At 42.1% G+C, this 25,536-nt stretch overlaps 1 protein-coding gene and 1 long non-coding RNA gene across 2 annotated transcripts in view; both read left to right on the top strand.

Moving 5' to 3' along the window:
* The first annotated feature begins 18,978 nt into the window (after positions 1-18,978).
* Positions 18,979-25,536, top strand: part of LOC138590378 (tumor necrosis factor receptor superfamily member 14-like) — a 51,158-nt gene continuing 44,600 nt past the window's right edge. Inside the window, exons 1-5 of the mRNA XM_069661007.1 lie at positions 18,979-19,098; positions 19,534-19,627; positions 19,760-19,888; positions 20,411-20,566; positions 20,656-20,743. Coding sequence (XP_069517108.1) covers positions 19,060-19,098; positions 19,534-19,627; positions 19,760-19,888; positions 20,411-20,566; positions 20,656-20,743 — 506 coding nt within the window. The 5' untranslated portion in view covers positions 18,979-19,059. The remainder of the gene's footprint in view (positions 19,099-19,533; positions 19,628-19,759; positions 19,889-20,410; positions 20,567-20,655; positions 20,744-25,536) is intronic.
* On the top strand, positions 21,044-22,998 carry LOC138590187 (uncharacterized). Its single transcript, XR_011307936.1, has 3 exons — positions 21,044-21,096; positions 21,184-21,219; positions 21,316-22,998. It is a non-coding gene; the product is annotated as an uncharacterized lncRNA (long non-coding RNA).

Genomic DNA, 25,536 nt, shown 5'->3' with positions numbered 1-25,536 from the left:
AACAACAGCAGCTAATACATACTCATGGTTATGATGCCAATAATAGTGGTACACTAGTGTGAAGATTAGCAAGAACAGCAGAGTCATGATGAAAGGCTGATAATAGTAATTGTAACACTTGAAGTCAGCAGGTCTACTTTGTTAGACAGGACAGGTAAAATTAAATGCAATTGTTGTTAACATTTGAATACTATAATTAAATCTTTTTTAAATGAGCGTTTATGTAGGATGTAATGAGTTACATGTCTTTGGACTCCTGCATTTCGCCCATGTCCCTTATGGGACTATATAAATAACAAGTTAAAAATAACAAAAACAAATGATAAGGAGGAAATCTCCATAAGCTTACACTGGCATGAAAGAGTAGCCAGAACACTTGTTATGAATAACTAGTGCACGTTTGAGTCTTGAGAATATATCACTTTTATGTTCTCTGTATGATCTTAGATCTGCTCCTCTTGTACTCCTCTTGAGGTGTCAGAGTCTAACATGTATGCTTTAAGTTTTACTGCCATGTTGGCCTCTGATGCTCTTAGTCGAGTGTCTTGAGAATTACTGCAGTTGAGTCTTTAAAGATCCTATTCTTGATTTATATCCTGTTTTCCCTCAGTTACACTGACTGTATGTCAGCCTTTAACATTATAGCCAGCAAGCTTTATGTACTGTAGCCTTTGCTCTCTTGGTCTTTTTCTTTAGATTTATTATATGTGTGTGTTTAAGTTTGAACATTGTAAACTCACTGTGTAGCTTATAGCTCACAACTTATAATATGAGTTTATTAATTAATGGATTATTATCTGATTTCTTAACTAGGAAAAATAGAAGGATGTTTGATTACATATTATTTTGGAGTATTACTCGATTATGTTGACTTTTTATTAACACAAATTATTGGTGAATTGTGAATTGCAAGGAATTATTTTAACCTTGACTTTTAATCAATGATTTGTGTTACTATTCTCCTTCTAGTAGTTACTTTAGTCTTTTCATCAATCTGCATGTTGATTTTTCTGTCAATGTACTTTAATGTACTCATGTAACCATGTCATATATCCATTTATTGGACTTTTGACTATGTATTGTTAAACATTTATCATGTATGCTTACATTTATTAAGTTGTTGGAGAACCTCTCTTTGAGTCCTTATTTGTGGGTCGCAGAGTTGTTGAAACTGGTCTTGTCTGTGAACAGATTTATGATTGGCTCCCCGGTCGCAGCTGGCCCACGTGGGGTAGGGCTCAGGTTGGCCAATAGTTATGGGTAGGCTGGACAAGTGTCCCTCACCTCACGTGGACGGGCCGCGTGCACCTCACCTCACGTGAACGGGCCGCGTGCACCTCACCTCACGTGGACGGGCCTCGTGAACTTGCAGGTGCAGGAGCTGGGAAATTCCAGCTTTTGCGCAGAGGCCTATATAAAGGCAAATGTCCGGAGATCGGGGCTCACTCCCCGCCCCACTCTCCTCAGGACATGCCTACCCGTCTCTCAGAGATTCTCCATTCGCAGGAAGAGGTAAAGCAGATAGTCTGAAAAACTTTAAATCTGACTCTTGTCCGTTTGTGACTTGAACTTCTGGCGTAATTTAGATTTGAAGCAAGACTTTGACAACTGTTGGGCCTGCCATAACGGGGATGCTCGTAAGCTCCTGGCGACAACACGCCTATTGAGGGTTTGCATGGTATCTCTTGGTAGACAAACCTAAACAGGACTCGAGGTTTTGTGAATAATCAATGCCCGCCAGAGACTCCCAAATTTAGCTGATAGATAGAATGTAATTTAAGGTTTCTTAAACTGCATCCAAATTGTCCAACTCCTAAATTATCAGCCTTCTTTAAAGGCATCTGAAAACAGAACCAGACCAGTTCTGACAAATTTGAGTTTTTAACGTTTTCTTTTTCTTTTTTATTATTTATATATTTATAACTGAGTGAACAAATAAAGGCATGTAAAACTTTAAGAAATCCTTTGGAGGGAGTTTTGGTTTCAGAGTGAGTGGTATTAAAACAGAAGTGAGAAAGGTTTTCTTCAAAGGACTCCGTTACGCCCCCGAGGTAAGCTCATGAGATTCACACTACGGCGACATTACTGATTTATAGACACACACACACACACACACAGGGCAGAGAGCACCTTTAGAAAGCCTTTAGGGGTTTCACGGTAGGGACCGGACCAAGGGACAGAGAAACTAGCCGTATTTTTCCCTGAGGGCTAAGGGCCCGCTAGCATAGTCCCAGTAGTGATCCGTGAGCACTACGGCGACAGATTAATGAACGTGTCGTCGCCGACGGGAAAGCCTCAGTTTTTGTGACGCTTCTGAGGGCGTCCTGCTTTTAGAAGGAAAGAAAAAATAGGAACAATTTTTTCTTAAAACCCCCCTTCCCCTTACCTATTTAGATATTAGAGCATGCTTCAACTTTTAGCATTAGCAGCAACAATAATGATACTATGGGGAAGTCTGATGTTAGTAGGTGTTGCAGACTGAGTCGAGCCGGTCAGCAGCAGACAGCGAGACAAGGGAGCGCAAGAACTCCCGGGAAGATATATGGTTAGTAACGTTAATGGGACAAGAAGACACAGAGTTAATGAGCTGCATTAATATGACAGAGAGAGAGGGAGAGAGACACAGAGGGAGAGAGAGAGAGACAGACAGACAGAGAGAGAGAGAGAGAGAGGCTCGGTGTGTCAGATCCCCCCGGCAGTCTAAACCTATTGCAGCATAACTCTGGGCTGGTCCCAGCCTGAGCCAGCCCTAACTATAAGCTTTATCAAAGAGGAAAGTTTGAACTCTTAAAAGAAGAGAGGGTGTCTGCCTCCCGGACCCTGACTGGTAGATTGTTCCAGAGGAGGGGGGCCTGGTAATTGAAGGCTCTACCTCCAACACTACTCTTAGAGACTTTAGGTACCACAAGCAGGCCTGCATCCTGGGAGCGCAATGTTCTAGAGGGGTAATATGGCACTATGAGCTCTTTCAGATATGATGGTGCCTGACCATTAAGAGCTTTGTAAGTAAGAAGAAGGATTTTAAATTCTATTCTAGATTTCACAGGAAGCCAGTGCAGAGAGGCTAATACAGGAGAGATGTGCTCTCTCTTCCTAGTTCTTGTCAGCACACGTGCTGCAGCATTTTGTACCAGCTGCAGAGTTTTTAGTGACTTATTAGAGCAGCCTGATAGTAACGAGTTACAATAATCCAACCTGGAAGTAACGAATGCATGGACGAGTTTTTCTGCATCGTGTTGAGACAGGATGTGTCTGATGTTTGTTGTGACGGTGAAAGAAGGCTGTCCTTGATATTTGTTTTCTGTGGGAGATGAAGGACATATCCTGATCAAACAGAACTCCCAGATTCCTAACAGTAGTGCTGGAGGCCAGGATGATGCCATCTAGGGCAGAGGTTTCATTACAGCTAGTTTAAAAGACTGTGGTACATCGCCTGTCGATAAAGACATATTGATCATATCTAGTAAAGAGGTGCTAATTGAGGGAAAGACTTCCTTCAGCAGCTTGGTTGGAATAAAGACAGGTCGATGGTTTAGACGGAGTGATTAGAGAATTTAGCTCAGGAAGGTCAATTGGAGACAAACAGTGTAAACATCAGGTTTTTGAGCAGTTTCCAAAGATACATCTGCACCAGTTAAGGGCAGCAGGTTACAGAGTCTCTAATCTTTAGGATTTTGTCATTAAAGAAGCTCATGAAATCATCACTGCTGAGGGCTATAGGAAAACATGGCTCAATGGAGCTGTGACTCTCTGTCAGCCTGGCTACAGCGCTGAAAAGGTACCTGGGATTGTTTTTATTTTCTTCTATAATTACAGAGCAGGACATGCCATGCTGCCATCGCCCACACTGATGAGGGAAGTTCAGCCTGTTTCTATGTTCGATTGGTGATACGAGTTATGATCATCTGACGTTACGGTGACCTCCAGGAAACAACTGAAATGAGTCGTTATCACGGGAAAACAGAGTAAATGAAATGTACGAGGCAGGTTCGCTCAGGGCTTCTGTAAATAGCAGCTTTAAAATCCAGCCTTAAGAGCCGTCCACACCAAGAACAGCATCTATAAATATATCCTCTCTGCTGCTGTGGTTTACAAGTTATTACAATATTATATGATGTAATATTATGCTGCAAATATCATCAACCAGTCGAGTTGAAGTTTATATCATATTTGAGAGGTCACAGTAATCTTTGACCTTTGACCCAAAATTCAAATCAGTTGAAACCTGAGTCCGAGTGCACATTTGTACAGAGGCCGACACGGGCAAACGTGCTCCAGCGGCCTGAAGCTCTTCCATCAGAGGAAAACAGCAGCAGAAACAGAAACCATGCAGAAACCAAAACACATAAAGTCTGAAGGGAAACGTGCTGCAAGAAAAGAGAAACAAAGGCATGAACAGCAAACACAGACGACATAAACACTGAAGCATGATCAGAAACACAGCGCGGAGGAAGAGAGGACGTTAAATTAAATGTCTTATTTGAAATGAAGGATTTTTACCTGTTGTGTAACAGAGCAGCGAGCCGTCACTGAGTTCTTGTGAGGAACAGACTTTAATATCACTTTGTTTTTGTTGTTCTGAATGTTTTTCTGATGCTTCTCTTCACTCTGTGTTTCTCTCTCTGAGTCCACTCTGTGTTTAAATATCACTGCATCAATAAAAGTCTCTTTCTTGAATCTTAAAAGTGTCTGATGTGGATTTATCATGTGTTTGACTAAAAAGGTGACAGGTCGCCGTGTTCAACAGGAAGTAAAGAGCGCCGCAGCACAGCTGGACACAGTAATCAGGGAAGAAGTGAGAATAAAGAAGTTCACTGAGTCACTGAATGCAAACGACTTAAAAGTTTAGTTTGTCTGAAACATTTTGCTTCCCTACAGTCTCTTTTTGTTCAGCATCAGAACACAAAAAAATGATCAACGTGAGAATATTTCTGATATTTAATGGTCTTTACTCCACATTTATCCGCCCTGTCTGGTTTTATAGGATTTTTCTTAAAGCACAAATTGCATTAAAAAGCTCTTTAGAAATCACAGCCCTACTGATAAAAGATTTTTGAGACCAAATCAGTTTAAAGGGGAGAAACTCACAGATTAAAGATGTGTTTACAGAGAGGGAATATCAGAGCCAGAGCGCCCCCTGCTGGATGAACAACATGATGACACCTTCTCAACATCAGGCACATATCAGCCTGTTTTTATTATAGATATTATTATTATTGCCAGAGACAGAGAGAGGTCACAGCATGAAGGGGAACAAAGTGAGAGGAGGGAGGGAGACAGGAGCAGTTTGTTAAACGTCATTCAGTCTCCTCCAGCTCTCAGTCCACCTCTCCTGTGTTTTAAGCAGTGGCGGCTGGCCAATAGAGGGCGCTAGGGCGCCGGCCTCCCTATTGGAGAGTGTGTGTCATCTCTGCTTTAGGGGCGCTTTTTCCAGCGCCCCTAAAGCAGAGACGAGTAGCCAATCAGGGACTGTTGCTGGGGCAAGATACGCGCATATCAACGTGAATTTGGCCAATCAGCGTCATTGAAAATAATCCCCGGAGGTTCGGGTAAATTCGGTTAGTCTCGGTGGTTGAAGTCTGATCAGTCTATGAGTGATGGAAATGACAATGATGGACGCTAACACCGCAAACAACTCTGTACACTCTCCTCTTCAAAATCTGTTCGAGAGGAGAAGTTTAAGTGAAAAATTAGGGATTAAAGAAACTGGACCGGATCAGCCAGATACTAAAATCAACCAACCAGCGAGTGAAAAAGGTAAAACCTACACCAGAGGATTTTCTCCCAACTGGTACACCAGAAAGGCTTGGCTAGCTGGATGTAGCCATTTAATGCACTATTTTGCTCCCCATCTTTACTTTTTAAAACTGTCATAGTGGGATGGTTGTTAAAAACTGAGTATGGCACAGCACAGCCACACCTAGAATATTTTTCACCAGCCGCCACTGGTTTTAAGGATAGACAGGTCAGACCTGTTTGGGTTGTACTTCATGCAAGATAAAATCAGGGTTTTCGTTCACTTTCACACTGACTGTTATTTCTTTTCACCTTCTCAACAGAGAACACAAACTCTGCTCATTTTCACATTGTTTCTCAGGAGGAATTTTTAACTGAATGGAGCCAAAGAAAAACCAACATGGAGCTAATGTAGAATCTTAGGTTTAGTTTTTCTTTGCAACTTAATCTCTTTAAATTATATTTATATGACTCTAGATGCACTTTTTAATAACTAACCAGCTTCGTGTTTTAAACCATGAATTTCTCCGCACTAATCTTTAGCACAGATTTATTTTGGTGCTTCTTTCCTGCTGCAGACGTCAGAAATCACCACCTGCAGCTGTGAGGAGAAAACTTCACCAATAATCTTAATCAGACATGAACACCAACCGCTCTGACTGATGTGTTGTCCTGGTCTGCAGCTCTTGTGTCTCTGTGCTGCTGCACAGCCGCCCTCTGCAGAGACTGTGCAGTAAAATCCTTCCAGTGTTTCACAAACTGTGTCTGATTTCTTGGTGCATGACGTCTTTATCCTCAAACCAGCACCTGTCAGCACACACACAGAGGTTATTATGGACCTGCTCCACTGTAAAGAGCCAACAGCAGCATGCTGAACTTTAATCTGACCATCTTTACATTTATGAGATGTGAAACTAAAGTTTATGAATTCATGGAAAAATATCTGCACACATGATTTGAGATGGAAGAGTGAATTGATTTCTATCATTGTTGTAAGTCCCACTGATAAACATTAAAGTGTCAGCTGATTCTAACAGCCAGAGGTCTCTGTGAGGACTGACAGTGACCCGTCATTGTGACCACCAACAGATGAAGCAAAGGGTTAAACATTAAACACTGAAGTGGTGATTTGTCCTCAGAATAAATAATGAACAATAACCACGAAGAAACTTTAGGAACAAACAACACAGAGAAATTAATAACTCCATTTTCCAAATCAGCATCACAAGTTTTATTTATGGATTATTTTTCCGTTCCAGCAAAGAACAAGACGCCTGCAGCCTGTGTTTGTTCACTCGGCCTGCTGAGACTGGCCCCGCCTACCTTACACTGTATACAGGAAGTGGTCATGCCTCTTTGATCTTTCAGCCTCTTTTTGCTTCAAATAGTTTCTGTTTCTACAGCCTATGGTTTTAATGCAGCCATATTCCCCCAAAAGGTTGACAAATCATATCACCTCACAGGACTGAGGAAATGTCACAGAGCTCTGCATGACAAATTAAAAAAAACAGTTTCTTGTATCTACGAAAAACACAAAAACAAAACAGTTTCTAGTTTCCCTGCCTTCAGAATAAAAGCATGCTGCTTTGTTCAAAATAGGTTTTAATACATTAACTAAGTATCTTATTATCAAACTCAGCCCAAAACCCTACAGACCAGTTTCACTTCTACGCTTCCTGTCAAAAATACTTGAGCGCACAGTTTTTAATCAAGTCTCTGACTTCCTGTCCGAGAACAATCTGTTGGACCCAAATCAGTCTGTGTTTAAGCGGGGCCACTCTACAGAAACGGCACTACTGTCGGTAACAGTATCACTGCGTCTGGTTAAAGCAGCCGGACAGTCCTCGGCTCTATTGCTGCTAAATCTGTCAGCCGCCTTTGACACAGTGAACCACCAAATCCTCCTCTCCACTCTCTCTGAGCTTGGTATCTCAGGATCTGCCCTCCTCTGGTTCATGTCCTACCTCTCAGGGAGATCTTTCAGAGTATCTTGAAAAGGAGAAGTGTCCAAACCCCACAGCTTATCCACAGGGGTGCCTCAAGGGTCAGTCCCCTTCTCTTTTCAATATATACCACCTCACTTGGTGCAATCATGCGCTCCCATGGTTTCTCATACTATTGCTATGCAGTCGATACCCAGCTCTTCCTGTCATTCCCACCAGACGACACGACGGATCTTGTCATGCCTTGCCGACATCTCTAAATCTAAGTCACTAGCGAGACTCTTTCTCTCAGTATTCCCCCGGTGGTGGAACGAGTTACCAAACTCCATTGAGTCTGCAGAGTCCCTTTCGCCCAGCTCTTTCATCATCACCTCTGACCTTCATGATATTGATGCTATTGATGATGATGACATTGAGGATGTGGTTTCTGTTGATTAGTAGATTCATGATGCTGATGATTACTGTATTGACCTTGTTGATGTTCCTGATGATGATATTAAAAAATAAAGATATACGCCCTGTGCTCTGCCTGTCAGCACCAGAGTCCGATCACACCTGAAGCTGTTTGTTGGCTCTTACTGACTTTGTTCTCTCCTGTCTTGATCGTTGCTCGTGTTGTATTAAATACAAAAGCATCTGATAAATAACACTGTAACATAAATGTAACATGAGTACTAATATGTAATATTATGTATAAATGCCTCCATTAAACGGTTTGTTTTGATTCACCATTATCACATCACAGCCTGGATTACAAATTTCTTCTTCGGAAGCTTTTATTGTGAAAGGACAGAAAACTGAAAGAAAGACACTCTGGCAGTCAGCCTCCATGTAACAAGGTGCGTACTCGTCTTTTTCTTTCCTTATATTCTTTAAATAGAATCACAGTAAATATAAAACTCTGTTGAAGTCAGTAGTTGTTTGTTTTATTAAATGTTAACATGCACTGTGATTGTATGGGACAAGATATCTGGAATGAGTCAGGGTCTAAAGTGGAAAACCTGTGGGAAAAAAAGCTTCGTCGAGTGAAGTCGAGTGGAAACTTGTTGAAACTTGTGCACAGCAAGAGTGAAAGTCAGTAAAGAGTACAAAAACGTTTATGACAAATGAGAATAAAAACAGAATACAGTGATTTACAAATCCTTTTAACCCTTAATTCAATTGAATGCAACACAAAGACATTTAATGTTCAAACTGATATACTTAGTTTTTTTTTTTAATATACACACATTCTAAATTTGATGCCTTCAACACATTCCAAAAAAGTCGGGACAGGAGCATGTTCACCGCTGTGTGACATCACCTTTTCTCCTAACAGCACTCTGTAAGCGTCTGAGCACTGAAGACACTACGTGTTGAAGTTGTAGAGCATTGGAGTGTGTAGCTGTCGACTTCCGTGTAGAGGATAAGCAAAGCTTAACTCGGTCTCTATTCTTTAGCCATTGGCATATTTATTTGGGGCCAGTACTGGAGGATTCATCTTAATACACTGGCATAAAAACAGAACTGCAGGTGCCGTGCCTGCTCTCCTCTTCATCAACATAACAGGGGGGCACAGAACGTGACATCACATCTGCATGCACATGTGTAATCTTAAACAGAACAGTACAATACATTGAGCGAGGGCGCCATCTAGTGACACCATTTAACACCCCCACTCGCTCTTAGCTCACGAGGTTATACAGAAACAAAACAGAAATAAAGTTTCTCCTTTACCTTAACAATATGAACACACACTCTTTGTGCACTTTTAAGTGCCAAACATGTCCTGAGCAAACTTCTTTAGTTTTCGCTTTGTAGCTGGCTTTGTCATTAAATCGGCAATCCTTTGTTCAGTAGGACAGTATTCCAAGATTACTTTTCCATTGTTTACAGTTTCCCTTATGAAATGGTACTTAATATCAATATGCTTGCACCGTTGTCCGTCCACTGGGTTTCTGGCTAATGATATAGTACCTTGGTTGTTTTCATACACTTGTTTGTGCATATTGGTATTTGTCACTACCTTTGAGTAGCTGTTCCAAATAAATACACTCCTGTATAGCCGACGTTAGGGACATGTATTCTGCCTCGCAGGTCGATAATGCTACTGTCGGTTGTTTCCTCGTTTTCCATAAGATCAAAGAGCTCCCTTTACTTAGACTAACACAATATCCTGATGTACTGCGCCTGTTACATCTGATGCCCAGTCAGCATCACTGTACACTCTTAGACCTAGTTTCTCTGTGTAATCTCTTTTGAAGAATAACTCCTGTTCTGCAGTACCTTTGAGGTATCTGAACACGTGTTTAACTGTGTTCCAGTGTTCTTCTGTTGGTTCAGCAAAGTGCTGAGATAGTTTACTGACCACAAAATATATATCTGGTCTCCTGCATGTGGACAAGTAAATTTAAATTCCCACTGCTTCTCTATACTTCCGTGGATCTTTCATTTTCTCAGCATTTTCTGTGTACTGAAGTTTTGGCTCACATGGGGTCTCTAGACCTGCAATCCTGCATTTCAAACCTCTCCAATATCTTTCTCACATATCTCTTTTGTGACATTTTGACTTGACCTTCTGTTTGGTCAAAATCTATTCCCAGAAAATGTTTCAACTGTCCGAAGTCTTTCATGTTGAACCTTTCATTGAGCATGCTCTTTACACTCTGTAACGATCTGCCTAGACAAATGTGAACCCAAAAGCACGACAACAGACCAGCAATCAAAGTAAATAAAATATATTTATTTACAACTAATTCACAGACCAAAGCACAAAGGTAATAATAAGAAAACCTGAACTCTGAACCCTGATATCAAACCCGACTTCTGATAAACCGAAAATCTCACATGAAAGGAATTAAACACAGAACAAAACCAAAAGACCTATATCTAACAAAACTAAAATTCTCTCTAAACACAGGAAAACTAGAAACAAAATACCTAAATCTGATAAAGAAATGAAAATCACTCTAAATAGAGGAAAACTAGACTAAATAAATAAACAAAGAAAATCTCTATGCTGAGAAACAAAAAAAAAGTCTTTCTAATCCAGAACTCTCACAGATCTTACTTGGAACATGAACAGGAACATGGATCAAGGGAATTGCTGGGACGTCTGACATGGAGACAAGTACGAACTGGCACAGCACAAAGGGAGACGTGAGGAAGGGAATGAGGAAGGGAATGACAGGTGAAACCGATTAGGGAGGGGCCAGACAATCACCAGACGCAGGAAACACAGGGGCAGGAAGTAAAGTGATCTGAAACAAGATGGAACAGGGTTACTTTCAAAATAAAACAGGAAATGACAAAACATGAAAGAACAAGACAAAAATGGTAACTTAACTGAAGGAAAATGAGGAGACATGACACACTCTTCAGTATATCCTCCTTACTAGCTGCTATGATCAGTATTACCTTTTCATCGTGGTTTTCTTTTGTATACACAGTGATCTGCAGGGTTCTGTGCAAAATCATTTTCAATCAAACATGTGTGTAACATAGCATTCCAGTTCAACCTGACTGTTTTAAGCCAACAAGTGACTTATAACACACCGTACATAGATATATATAGATATATATATCTATATATATACACAAAATACACATTAAAAGAGAGAGAGAAAAAAACAAAAACAATAAAAGTGACAAAGCAATTAGCGTCATGTGGAATAGGCAGATTTAAACAGATGCGTTTTGAGTTGTGATTTAAAATCGGGGAATGAATCGATGTTTCTGAGTTGGGGTGGTCATGAATTCCAGAGACGGGGAGCAGAGTGGCTGAATGCTCTGCTCCCCATAGTGGTGAGACGGGCGGAGGGGACAGACAGGTGTTAGGAGGAAGAAGATCTGAGGGAGCGGGAGGGAGTGGGAACATGGAGGAGGTCGGACAGATATGGGGGGGCGAGGTTGTGGATGGCCTTGAATGTTAACAGGAGGACTTTGAATTGAATACGGAACTGAACCGGGAGCCAGTGGAGCTGTTGGAGGACAGGAGTGATGTGGTGGATGGAGGGGGTTCGAGTAATCATACGGGCAGCTGAATTCTGGACCAGTTAAAGTTTATGGATGGATTTGTGAGGGAGGCCGAAGAGGAGGGAGTTACAGTAATCCAGACGGGAAGTGACGAGACCGTGGACAAGGATGGCGGCAGTGTGGGGGGTGAGGGAGGCGCAGAAACGATTGATGTTTCGTAGGTGGAAGTAGGCAGACCGGGTAATGTTATTGATGTGGGATTGAAAGAATAGTGTGCTGTCAAGGATGACACCCAGACTCTTAACCTGGGTGGAGGGTGAAATGGAGGAGTTATCAATAGTGAGGGAGAAGCTGTTGGTTTTGGATAGAGTGGATTTAGTGCCAATGAGGAGAACCTCAGTTTTGTCACTGTTTAATTTAAGAAAGTTTAGGGTGAACCAGGTTTTTATTTCAGAGACGCAGTCAGTGAGGGAGGTCGGCAGGAGAGTGGACGAGGGTGAAGTGGTGAGGTAGAGCTGGGTGTCATCTGCATAACAGTGGAACTGAATGTTAAATTTGCGGAAGATATTGCAGAGGGGAAGGAGGTAGATGATGAAGAGGAGGACTACACCTGTAGTGACGGAGGAAGGAGTGGATTTAAAGGACTTGAGTTGAATGAACTGAATGAGTGCGGCCAGAGAGGTAAGATGTGAACCAGTCTAATGGAGTGTGGGTGATGCCAATGGAAGATAGCCTGTTGAGGAGGGTGGTGTGACAGATGGTATCGAAGGCTGCACTAAGGTCGAGGAGGATGAGGATGGTGAGGAGTCCAGAATCAGCTGCCATAAGGAGGTCATTGGTGATTTTGATGAGTGCTGTTTCAGTGCTATGGGGTGGGCGGAAACCGGACTGGAACTGTTCATACAGGTTATTGTGGGATAGGTGAGAATGGAGTTGGGAGGCAACTGTTTTTTCGAGGATTTTGGAGATGAAGGGTAGATTGGAGATTGGACGGAAGTTGTTGAAGTTGGAGGGGTCGGCGCCAGGTTTTTTCAGAATTGGGGTAATGGCAGCAGTTTTGAAGGATGTAGGGACAGTTCCAGTGATGAGAGAGGAGTGGATGATGGCAGAAATGAGGGGGACCAGAGACGGGAGGCACGTTTTAACAAGTTGTGTAGGGAGGGGGTCCAGTTGACAGGTGGATGGCTTGGATTTCTGGATGAGTTCTGAGATTTCTGAGAGAGTGGGGAGCTGGAAGAAGGGTGTGTGGATGGGTGAAAGTCGGCTGAGATGCTGAGGTGAGGGTTTGAACGAAGGTGCTGGTGGATATTCTTGATTTTTGAATTGAAAAAGGACATAAGGGAGTTGCAGAAGGTGGTTGTGTACAAGTGAGGGGGGAGAGAGTCCTGGGGTTGGGTGAAAATGAGAGGAGTGTATTTGGAGAGGACCATTTGGTGTAAGACTAGACTCTCCTGTGCCGCCTTTTGCATGACCACTCTTACACTTGTCATATCAGCTGTGGGTGAGAATGTCTCCTCATAGTCAATTCCTGGTTTTTGGCTGTAGCCTTTTGCTACAAATCTTGCCTTGTATTTGTCTGATCCATCAATGTCACTTTTGAGTGCGTAGACCCATCGGCCCCCCACGGTCTGTTTGCCTGGTGGCAAATGGATGAGGCTGAAAGTCTCGTTCTCCTCCAGTGATCGGATTTCCTCGTCCTTTTCCGATGTCATCTCGTCCTCCCTTTTTCTTGCAAATGGATTCTTGGTGTGTGTTATTTTTGCAGTAGTTGCACCACACTTTTCGATAACACTTTCTTGCCTTGTGTCCTTTCAGTCCACACTTATAACACGCTGGCATCTTCATCTTTTCTGTTGCTGGTGTGTGTCTTGGTGGGGGCTCGGCCTTGCCTTACATACGTTTTCATCACATTATCTGTGGGTTCTGCCGTGTTCATTTTCTCGGTCTTTCATAGATCCGTAGTCTTCTGTTAAAGTCTGTGAATGTAACAATATCTTCGTTTTGTGTTACATGGACAGCTAGTGGCTTGAAAGAGTCTGGTAGCCCGTTTAATATCATGCCTACAGTCAGTCCATCAGTCTCGCCCGCATCCCGCAGAGCCGTTATGGTGTTCTCTGCTCTTGTCAGTGACACTTTCATTATCTGCCATGCGTAGCTTGGTCAGTGATGTGTACAAGTTTATCATCCATGGCTTACTTTTTCCGGAATAATGCTCGCTCAGCATCTTTCCTGCCAGTGTCAGCGACGTGTCTGATCAGCGATAGGCTTTTATCATCTATCAGTTTTATTCGCTCGGCATAGCAGTCAGCATTTTTCTTTCTATCTTCGGCTAGCCGCTCTTTAGTAGCGCCGGTGGGCTCATTCAAGATAGTCTGCTTTTGCTTCAGAGTGTGTAAGCAGCCTAGAAATCTTGTTTCCCAAAGTTCATACTTATCTTCTGATCCGTCGAACAGAAGTTGTGGTGCCAGGACTCCTGTCACTCTAGACGCCATTTTTTGCTCGCATCAATCTTTCAGCGTGGTCCTTTAGCTTGACAAACTTTTACAAAGCTGAGCTTACTTATCAGTCTCATTGGTCTCCGCGTAATACATCGCATTAAACTTCTTCAGAGAAAACGCTCACTTATCTCCAAGCTGGTCCTTTTAGCTTGCAGAAGCTCCGTTTAATACTTCACGTTAAACTTCTTCCGGCAAAACTAACTAATGCTACCTTGTTAGCTTGTGTCCAACTTTACGTGGGCCCATAACCTGTAGAGCATTGGAGTGCGTAGCTGTCGACTTCCGTGTAGAGGATAAGCAAAGCTTAACTCGGTCTCTATTCTTTAGCCATTGGCATATTTATTTGGGGCCAGTACTGGAGGTTTCATCTTAATAACCTGGCATAAAAACAGAACTGCAGGTGCCGTGCCTGCTCTCCTCTTCATCAACATAACAGGGGGGCACGGAACGTGACGACATCACATCTGCACGCACGTGTAATCTTAAACAGAACAGTACAGTACATTGAGCAAGGGTGCCATATAGTGACACCATTTAACAGAAGTATTGAAAGTGAATTTATTCCCATTCTTGCTTGATGTTCATTTTAAGTTGCTCAACGGTCGGGGTTTCTGTTGTCGTATTTTGTGCTTCATAATGTGCCATACATTTTCAGTGGGAGACAGGCGTGGACTGCATGCAGGCGAGTCTAGTACCTGCAGAATGTGGCTTGGCATTGTCTTGCTGAAATAAGCAGGGACGTGCCTTAAAAAGACGTTGTCTGGATGGAAGCATATGTTGCTCCAAAACCTGTATGTACCTCTCACTATTAATGGTGCCTTCGCAGATGTGCAAGTTACCGATGCCATGGGCACTAATACACCCCCATACCATCACAGATGCTGGCTTTTGAACTTAGCACTGATAACAATCTGGATGGTCCTTTTCCTCTTCAGCCTGGAGGCGTAATAACTAGGAGCCCGTAATAACTTTTTACATATTTATCTTCCCTTTAAACAGTTTGACGCTGAGCCAGGCAGAGTAATCATAAAGCACTGCTAGCTGTACGGCTAACGGAAGCTACAATTAGCAGCGGTTACTTTAGCAAAGCTATCAGTTGATCAGGAGCCGTGTCTCAACAAAGGTTGTGTGATTTCTTTGCTCAAGTTTTAAAGTTGTCAGTAGTACATGACCAACAGAGACTCCGCTCCAGCAGCGTCCAACATTACAAAGTCTGAGAAGTAATAATGGTGCATTCCATTTGTACTCAGAAGTCAGAATTTCCGAGTTCCCTGTCGGAAATTTCAACTGGAATGCCCCCTGAGGTCGGATTTCCGACTCAGTAAGTCGGAGGAACCTCACCAACCCCGACCTCATAATCAAAGATGGCTGCTCCGTGCATCAACAGTAAATGAAATCTGTAGTATTAACTGTTTATTATCACTTCTGTCTTGTGTCTCATTAAATCAGTCGTACACAGTACTGTCCAATTTCTACCTGTGGACATGTTGTGGACCTCATATTTGTTCTGTATAGTTGTCTGTATTCCAAGAGAGCAAGCACAACAACTGTTTTACTGGAGGGTCATCTCTTGGTTTTCCGACTTATTGTACTGGAACGTTGTCAACTCGGGTGTGACGTCAACGTCATTCCTCTGAATTCCGACTTCCGAGGTAAATGGAACACACCATAAGTTCACTGTCTCGTCTCCCTCTCTCTCCCATTAATAATAAACCTGTCACACTGAGCGCCCCCTACAGGCCTGGAGCCTGGAGCACTTCCGTTGTGATGGCTGTATTTGCAGGTTTTTTTTGCATGTGTTTTCTGGGTTTGTCTGTTTTTGACTTTGTATCAGATTGTATTTTCAGTTTGATGTTAATGTATTTATTTTGGCTTTTTGCAGCAGGTTTTTTCATTTGCAGCACATTTCCATCGTTGCATTTCATTTGGACTTTGGCTTGTGAATTTGTGGTAAATGGACTGTACTTATATAGCGCTTTTCTAGTCTTTGCGACCACTTAAAGCTGGTTTTTACACTACATGTCACATTCACCCATTCACACACATTCAGACACTGATGGCAGAGGCTGCTACGTGAAGTGCCCAACTGTCAATCAGATATCACCGGGAGCAATTTGGGGTTGAGTGTCTTGCCCAAGGACACTTCGACATGTAGCCTGAGGAGCTGGGGATCGAACCTCCAACCTTCCGATTGAAAGACGACCGACTCTACCACTGAGCCACAGCCGCCCCGTTTACATTTTTTCTGAATTTGCAGCTCCTTTCTTCTGATCGAAATGGTTCGGGCTGTTGCAGCTCAATTGCCCATAAATGAAATGGATTCTTGTATAAAAATATTTTGGTTAAATTGATAGATATTGTTATACACACCAAAAACAGCACCAAGTATAGCCTGGTCGTATGGTAGTTGAGACATATAAACTCATAGATTCATAACAGAAGCTCAGAGAGCTTTCAAACTTGACATGTTAGCGTTCAGAAAGTTGCTTAAAGGGATAGTTCGGATTTTTTGACCCCCAGTTGTATGAAATACTTGCCAGTAGTGTAGCGAATGAAAAACTATTAGCTTACTCACCGAGTGCCGTGGTCAGACTCCTGTCTGGTTCCGAACGTAGAGTAAGTAGTTCCGGTGAGATGCCAGGGCCAAAAAGTTTTACCCTACAAAAACAACACGGTGTCATGAACCGGGGACCAAAAATGAAGGACTCAAATGCAAACTCAGACCAGTGGACAGTTTTAATGCCGGGCAAGGTTCGGTACACAAGAAAGGCAGTCAAAAATCAAGCTAAGGTATCCAAAAGACGTGAGGCAAAAGGCAAGGTGAAAAGGCAAACAGGGTCAGAATCAGAGGTCATACACGAGAGCTAGGAACAAAATGCTGGAACGCGACACAAGGGTACAAACGAACTGGCAACGAGACAGGGGAAGACAGGGGGTAAAATACATGAGCTAATGAAGGTGATGAGACACAGCTGGGGAGAGCACAGTCAGGAGCAGGTGAGCACACGACGGGGGAGGGGCAGGACACAGACCTGAAACAGAGACAGGGGTGAGTGATTTCAAAATAAAACAGGAAGTACCAGACAAGACACATGAGGAGAAAATAAAAGAAAACTTATCCTAACGGGCAGGCATGACACACGGAGGCAAAGGTGATCCATTTCCAGCACAAAATCACCGTCCGCGGAATTCATATACTGCACTATTTTCTCTCTTGAACAATCCATTATCACTATTATCACCATTTCTCAGGACTGTGTAGGCGTGGCAGATTCCATGTTGATTGACACCTGCCGGGGTCCGCCTGTCCGCGTTCTCATGGCAACTGTCAACACAACAATAGGCTCTTCTCATTTCTCAGTTTGTACCTCCTCGAGTCCTTTCCTCGACTCCTCTCCTCACGTCTTAGTCCCTCCCACCAGAGATGCGAGCGGAGGAGGCGAGGAAGAGACACGAGGAGAAGAGGAGTCGAGGCAACAGACATTTAACAACATGAGACATCCCTGCTTCAGAGCAGTCATTAAAAGCGACGTCAATTAAATATGATGTGTGGCACAGCTGCATCGTCTGTTACAGCCTGCTGTTATATGATCTCTGTCAGCAGAACAGTGTTTATGACAAGTTACCTTTAATTCACTTCACAAAGTGGCAGAATGTGAAGCGAATGTACGGATGTCATACATGTTTATTTTTTAATTTAACACACACACTCACACAAATAAGAGGAACATTTATTGTAATCCTCAAGCATAACTACGTGGCACCAACAATCATGCCCACAGATATTAACTGTCCAGTGTCCGTTTTATGCACCCGCGAGCATACAGCCGTGTGATCCAGCAGCAACAATAAGGAAATACATTTTACAGCTGACCTTTCTTTGATGGTCAGCACACAGAACTTTAATAAACATGTCCGGACCTGACGGCGTGTCTGCAGATTTAAATAATTAATGAGTTACCTGCTGTGCCTCGCGCCAAAATGTTATGTTTTGTTTCTGCTCAAAAACAGTCGATGCCTGAACATCAGGCTGTGGAAGCTTAAAATAAAAAGTCCACGCCTACACCTGTCCTTATTTTGTAGGAGACAATTTGTCTTCTGGTTGTGATGAAGAAATAGAAACTTGTGGACATGCTGTGAGTTAGTCTGGTGTGCACTCTGTTAAATGTGAGACACGCCGCGGAGAATACCTGCTCAGACGGAACAGGTGTCCCAGGCTCCAGCCGTGGTTTGTATATTCCAACCTGTGTTTCACGCCTCTTTTTACGTCACGGTGCCGAAAAGACTTCCGCAAAGGATACACCGGTGTATCCTCGCTCATAGCTCCTCCGGCAAGTCTCCTCGATCCTCGATCCTCTCTCCTCGAGATGCATTTTATGAACTGAGACATCCTTCAAGATGGCGTGCTGAAATTGATTTCCGGGTCACAGGCAGGAGGAGCGAGGAGCGAGGAGGCACAAAATAGAGAAATGAGAAAGGTCTAATGGCGCATGGGAAAGCAGTGTTTCCTGTAGGATTGTTTTCAGCAGCAGGGTAGAGGGTTTGTTGTGCCACCCAGGTATGTGCGCATGTGCACATCATATCAAAACTGTTGCTGTCAGGTGATTCAAAAAATGAATCTAATTAATTAATTAATTGATTTTTTTTGACTACTTTTGCATCAATTTGGGATGCAAAGGAAGGAGAAGAGAAAAATGGACAAACATTTAATGACCAACAGCTCAGAAAGCTGCTCCAAGCCAGGCTGAACTGTAGCCTCCAGGCTTTGGACCGGACCAAAGTTCAGAGTTCATTTGTTTTAAATAAAAAAGTGTGATTGAATATTTTCTCTCTCTGTTCCCAGGTGGTGTCGTGATCAACGTCTCCCTCCATCTCAGATCTCAGTGAGAAGACGTCTTCATGAAAACTGTGATCCTGACGAGACAACGATGTTCAGAGGGACTCTTTGGTCAGCTGCATCACTGCTGGTAAAAGATTTTATTAGTACAGAGATTTTTTTATCTTTTTCTTTTCCATCTAAAGTTCAAAGAAAGTAAAACACAGAAATGAACTGAAGAACTGAAGGTGTTTTTCATCAACACACTGAGGGATGAGCAGCTCATTGTCTCTCACCTGCAAAGGTGTAATGATGACAGTTTCTAACTTTAATGTAGAATAGAGCTGAGCTGATATGTGAACTGTACTGGACGTGTTTCTGTACATTTAATGACCATTTGACTGTGTGGGTGTCTGCACGGGTTCAACACAGACACTAAGTTCAGTCTGATGTCTGTCCAGGTGTTTGATTTTCTTGTTTCACTGACACAAACTCTCTCTCCTCTCCTCTCCTCTCCTCTCCTCTCCTCTCCTCTCCTCTCCTCTCCTCTCCTCTCCTCTCCTCTCCTCTTCTCTCCTCTCCACAGCTACTCGTGCTGAATGTCTTCAGGGGTCATGCTCTCACATGTGATCAATCTGAGTATAAGATAGGAAATAAATGCTGTCTCAAGTGTCCTCCTGGTAAGATCCACCTGAAAATTAAAGGGATATATGTATATATATATATATATATATATTTATATATATTTATATTTATATTTATATATGCTTATGACTTAAAAAATATATTTATATCTGTTTTTTTTTAAACAGGAAGTCGAGTTCAAACTGATTGTAGCTCAGAGTCCAGTAGCACCTCCTGTCTGCCCTGCACTGAGGGAACCTTCATGAACCAGACTACTGACAGTATGCAGTGCTTCTACTGTAGAGACTGTGATGCAGGTACATTTCTGATAATATAATATAATATAATATAATATAATATAATATTTTCCAAACCTGAGTGGAACACTAAGCGACACCAAACAAAGCAGGTTAAACAGACAGAGAGCTAAAGAGCAGCTGCTGAGCTAAACGCTGTGACTGCCTGAATCAAAGATCCGTGTTCTCTGTCCAACGAGTGTTCAGATACGAGAGGAGCTGTTTTTTGGGTCAATATTCTGAAACATTTGAGCCTGTTTTGGTTCCACAACTAAATGTGAATGATCTGAGTTATAGCTCAGATGTTTGCTGCATTCACAGCAGCTCAGTTTGTCTCCGTCTGTTTGACTTTGTAGGAACTTTTTGTCCTGTGAGAAACTATTTGAGTTGAGCTAAAGCATCCCTGCTCTACATCCTTACCTTCCTTATAGATGTAGCCTTACCTTATATAGAAGTGCACTCATTAGAGAGAAGATATCTGCCAGGTGTGTTTGGCTGATGGGTCGAGTAGGTCCATAATAACCTCTGTGTGTGTGCTGACAGGTTCTGGTGTGAGGATAAAGACGTCATGTACCCAAACATCAAACACAGTTTGTGAACCACTGGAAGGATTTTACTGCACAGACTCTGCAGAGGGCAGCTGTGCAGCAGCACGGAGTTACACAAGCTGCAGACCAGGAGAATACATCAAACAGAGAGGTGAGTTTTATTTCTAATGATAAAATTATGAGACAAAATCACGTCTAAAATCTCATTTGAACTGGTCTTAATAAATGTGCTGTGTGCAGGAACGTCACAGAGAGTCATTGATTGCTCCGCCTGCAGTGATGGAACATTTTCAGATGGGACGTTTACATCTTGTCGACCACACACACGGTGAGTGAAGCTTCACATCAGACATGGACACACCTTCATGAGTTCATGAGCTCCGACAGGTGTTCCTCTAATAAATGTCCCTCTGTCATTACAGGTGTGGATTAAAGTATCTACAGATCCTGGAACCAGGAACTGTTTCAACTGATGCTCAATGTGGAGGACTGAATACACTTGGGATAATGTTTATAGTCTCTAATCTTGTGCTTATTTTATCAGCTGTAGTGATTTTCGTACTGACAATAAAAACTTGATCATGTTTTAATAGATAATACTGTCTGTGACATCATCAAGTTTTTATTCAGTGTTTATGTTTTATTACAGGGAAAAAAAGAGAAGAAGAAATTCATGATCTGGTATGTTTTCTTCTCTCTTTACTCTCAATCCATTTAACACTGAAAAAATTAAATGATGTCACTCACTCATTAATATTTCTCTTAAAGGAACAGAGGATTCTCACACGTATCAGAAGAGAGCTGGTGAGACAGCAGAGTGTTCCTCTGACATGTTCACTGACTGACTCTGTCAGGTTTTATAAAATGTTCCTGTTATAAATAAATCTCTTCTCTCCTCAGGAGCTGACAGAACAAACCTGAACATGCAGACAGTTTACCGTCACACAGTGATTGGTCCATCAGAGAGGTCAAGCAGAGGTCGTGCAGCAGACTCAGTGTTCAGCTCTCGTGTTTGTGAAGCAGAGAATTGTTTCATTTCTCTCCATGAAGCTGAGCTGACGTCAGCTGAGGTTATTTGGTGTCACTCAGTTTTATGTATGTAAATTATGTAAATACATGTTGAGATTAATTATTTTTACTCAGGAAACTTTCATTGTACTTAATGTTAAAGTAATGCGTCTGTTGTCTTAACGCTTGAACAGAGTGACATGTAAAAGAAATGTCTTCATGTGCCCGATCATCATCAGAATGTTTGTGTGACCTGCGTGTTCAGGACGGTCCACGTCTTCATTTCTGTCTTCATACAAACCAAGACTTCACATGAGAAGTTATTCAGACATGTCCACCATTAATCACATGTTTTAATCCTGGCCTCTGTACACTGACCACCTGTTGCTTTAAGAAGTGTCAGGATTACTCACAAAACACTGAGAGGCGGAGCATCGAGCTGTCTGTCAGAATTTTTGTTCCGGCTTTGACTTTGTTTTTGATTCTGCCTGTCGCAATATTGCAATGAATATCGCGAAACAAACAAAAAGATATCGCTATGTATGTTTTTTCCAATATCATGCAGCCCTAGTGGGTTAAATAAAACTGTGAATACTCAACCAATCAGCACTGCAGGCCCTGCAGGCCCTGCCCTGAAAGTTCCTGGACCTTTGGAAAGTTCAACCCCCTGAGCAGGGACTTTTCAGGGGGTAAGTCAATTACCCTGGAACTAAATTTAGACCCTGGTTCCTGCTGTTGAAACGCACAGAGTTCCTAAAAAGGTTCCTAGTTTCTGGGGAAAGTTCCTGCTGTCGAAAAGCACCTTTAGAGATCAGGGCAGAAACTGTCTTCTTTTGAACCACTTTAAAAAGCACGTTATGATGTTTATGTAGTAGTATTCATAGTGTGTGTGTGTGTGTGTGTGTGTGTGTGTGTGTGTGTGTGTGTACATAAATATATATGAGACATTGTTGAACTTTAAAGGATCCAAGATGATGAAGACAATGTTCCTCTGACAATCTCAATTGTGAATTAATCTTTTTTAGGCTGCATTAAATATGAATCAAAAGGATTCTTCAGAGTTTGTAAAAATCATGCTGAACGTTTTTTTCACACTTTACAAAATAAACTTACTTTTTATCTTTACCAAGGAAGTGGTTTGTAATTTAGTTGAATGTCTTCTTGCACAGATTTATTTTGGTGCTTCTTTCCTGCTGCAGACGTCAGAAATCACCACCTGAGCTGTGAGGAGAAAGTTGTCATGGCCAAGAAAGCTGGCGGTGTTTAAATGTCTTGTGTCTATGTTGTCTTATGGTTTCCTGCTTTATTTTGAAATTCTACTCTCCTCTCGTTTCAGGTAACTTGCCCTGCCCCTTGTGTTTTTCCCGCCAGTCTGATTGTCTTCCCTGCCCTGATTGTTTCCACCTGTTCCCCATTACCCTGTGTATATATGGTCTGTGTCTCCCTTTGTCTGGTCCCAGTTCGTCTTGTCTCGTGTGCCAGTAAACCAGCTCCGTGCCGTCATCACTTCAGGAATTGTCAGCATTTGCTCCATGCCCGTCTTGTCAGGTTTTGTACTTTTATTTTGATACTTTGTCAAGCCCTTGGTTTTCTTAGTAGGTTTTCCTCCTTGTGAGTGATTTTCTGTTGTTCTTTAATAATTAAAGATTTGTTTATTTTCTACTTTTGCCTCCTGAGTCGTGCATTTGGGTTCAAGTCCTTGTTCAGTCGTGACAAAAGTTCCCCCGAACTTAAACTTCACCAATAATCTTAATCAGACATGAACACCAACCGCTCTGACTGATGTGTTGTCCTGGTCTGCAGCTCTTGTGTCTCTGTGCTGCTGCACAGCCGCCCTCTGCAGAGACTGTGCAGTAAAATCCTTCCAGTGTTTCACAAACTGTCTGATTTCTTGGTGCATGACGTCTTTATCCTCACACTAGAACCTGTCAGCACACACAGAGGTTATTATGGACCTACTCCACTTTGACTGTGTTTAATGAACTAACAGCAACATGCTGAACTTTAATCTGACCATCTTTAAATTTTCTGAATTAATGTCAAAAAATCTGCACACATGATTTAAGATTTAAGAGGTTGGTCACTCGTACACAGAATGACATTTGATTTCTAACATTACTGCAAGTCCCACTGAAAAAAAAAAAGTCTTATTATTGTTTAAAGAAATTACACATTAAAGTGTCAGCTGATTCTAACAGCCAGAGATCTGAAGCAAAGGGTAGATTAAAACATTCATATCAAATCAAATCAAGTTTATTTATAGAGCACATTTCATACGAAAGGCACGGACTCAATGTGCTTAAGATTAAAAACAGGTCAAAATCATACATGACAAGCATATAAAACAGGAAAATAAAACAAAAAGACACTATGCACAGAAAACAGATACAAAAAGCACAGACAATGGAAAACCCGGCACACCCCACTCGAGACCCACCCACATGACACAAACCGGCAACAATCAGCAGACACACGATCAACCAAACACAAACACCCGAACCCTTCCCAACGAGTCTACTTCAAACCTGGTGAAAAGCTTTTGAGTTTTAAGTCTACTTTTAAAAGAAGGCACAGTTTTAGTCAATCATAATTCAACTGGTAGAGAATTCCACACAGTAGGACCATAATGACCGAAGGCGCCATGAGCAGATTTAGAGTTAATTAGGTGTAATGAGGAGACCGTTACTGGATGATCTAAGGGATCTGTTCAGTGTGTATTCAGTGACCAATGTAGGAAGCAGCTAAGCCGTGCATAGATTTAAAAACAATGACAAGTATTTCAAAATCGTATTGTTGTTTTACTGGGAGTGAAGAGATTTTAGAAAGCGAGTGATCACAACAGGGCCCTATGTCTCTAACTAGACTCTTCTCCTCAGTCGCCCCCGGTGGTGGAACGAGCTACCAAACTCCAGTCGGTCCGCAGAGTCCCTTTCACCTTTAAGAAGAAGCTAAAGACCCAGCTCTTTATGAACACCTCTGACCTTGAAGACATTGAGGATGTAGTTCATGTTGACTAGGATTTTCATGATGATGATGATGACTATACTGATCTTGTTGATGTTGCTGATGCTGATTACTATGAAAACATTTTTAAAAAAACACCCTATACACTGCCTGTCAGCACCGGTGTCTGATCATACCTGAAGCTGTTTGTAGGCTCTTGCTGACTTCGTTCCCTCCTGTCCCCATCGTTGCTTGTGTTGTATTAACTCTCAGATGTGCGTCGCTTTGAACAAAAGCGTCTGCTACATGAAATTGTAACATTGTAACATCCTCACTCTTTCCATATTCAGCCAAGGTGCTTTAATTTGACCAGAATCTGTTTTGTTTTTATAGGTGAAATGTCGTCCATAGTTCATGTCACTGATGGGTTCAAATTATTGAGCAGATCACCACACAAAGACAGGGAAGACGAGACAAATAAGAATGTGACCCGGTACTCTCGAAGGGGTTAGTATATCTGGCAATAAGCTTGTCAGATGTGCCTGCACACACTGAACGATTTTTGACTCATTTTAAACCAGCTACTTGTTGAGCGTCCAAGCAACTTTGAAAAGGATACAAAAGTGATCTGAAATCCCGACGTCTATCTGAAACATCAAACACTGAAGTGGTGATTTGTCCTCAGAATAAATAAGGAAAAAACTAAACCACTAAGAAACTTTAGGAACACATAACACAGAGAAAATAAAAACTCCATTTTCCACATCAGAATCACAATTTTTATTTATGGATTATTTTTCCGTTCCAGCAAAAAGAAGAAAGAAGCCTGCAGACTGTGTTTGTTCCCCTCGGCCTGCTGAGACTGGCCCCGCCTACCTCACACTGTATACAGGAAGTGGTCGCAGCCTCTTGTTTAGTAGAATTTGACAGACAGAAGTTTCAGGTTTCACCATGCCCACCTTCACAATAAAAGCATGCTGCTTTGTTCACTTATCATCAAACTCTGCAAAAATAATGAAAATACATCAATATGCAGCATTTCAAACTAAAAATGTAACACGTATTAAAGCTTTAACACAGGGACAGGACAGGTGTCTTCTTCAGGTCACCTTCAGAAAATGAATCCTTCAACCAACCATGTGTCATATTTATGCACCGCTGCAGCAGTTT

The sequence above is a fragment of the Semicossyphus pulcher genome, unplaced genomic scaffold (genome assembly GCF_022749685.1).
Source record: "Semicossyphus pulcher isolate SPU_LCO1_2020_fin unplaced genomic scaffold, fSemPul1.0.p SCAF_13, whole genome shotgun sequence".
Lineage (NCBI taxonomy): Eukaryota > Metazoa > Chordata > Actinopteri > Labriformes > Labridae > Semicossyphus > Semicossyphus pulcher.
This window is presented reverse-complemented; position numbering and strand designations above follow the sequence as displayed.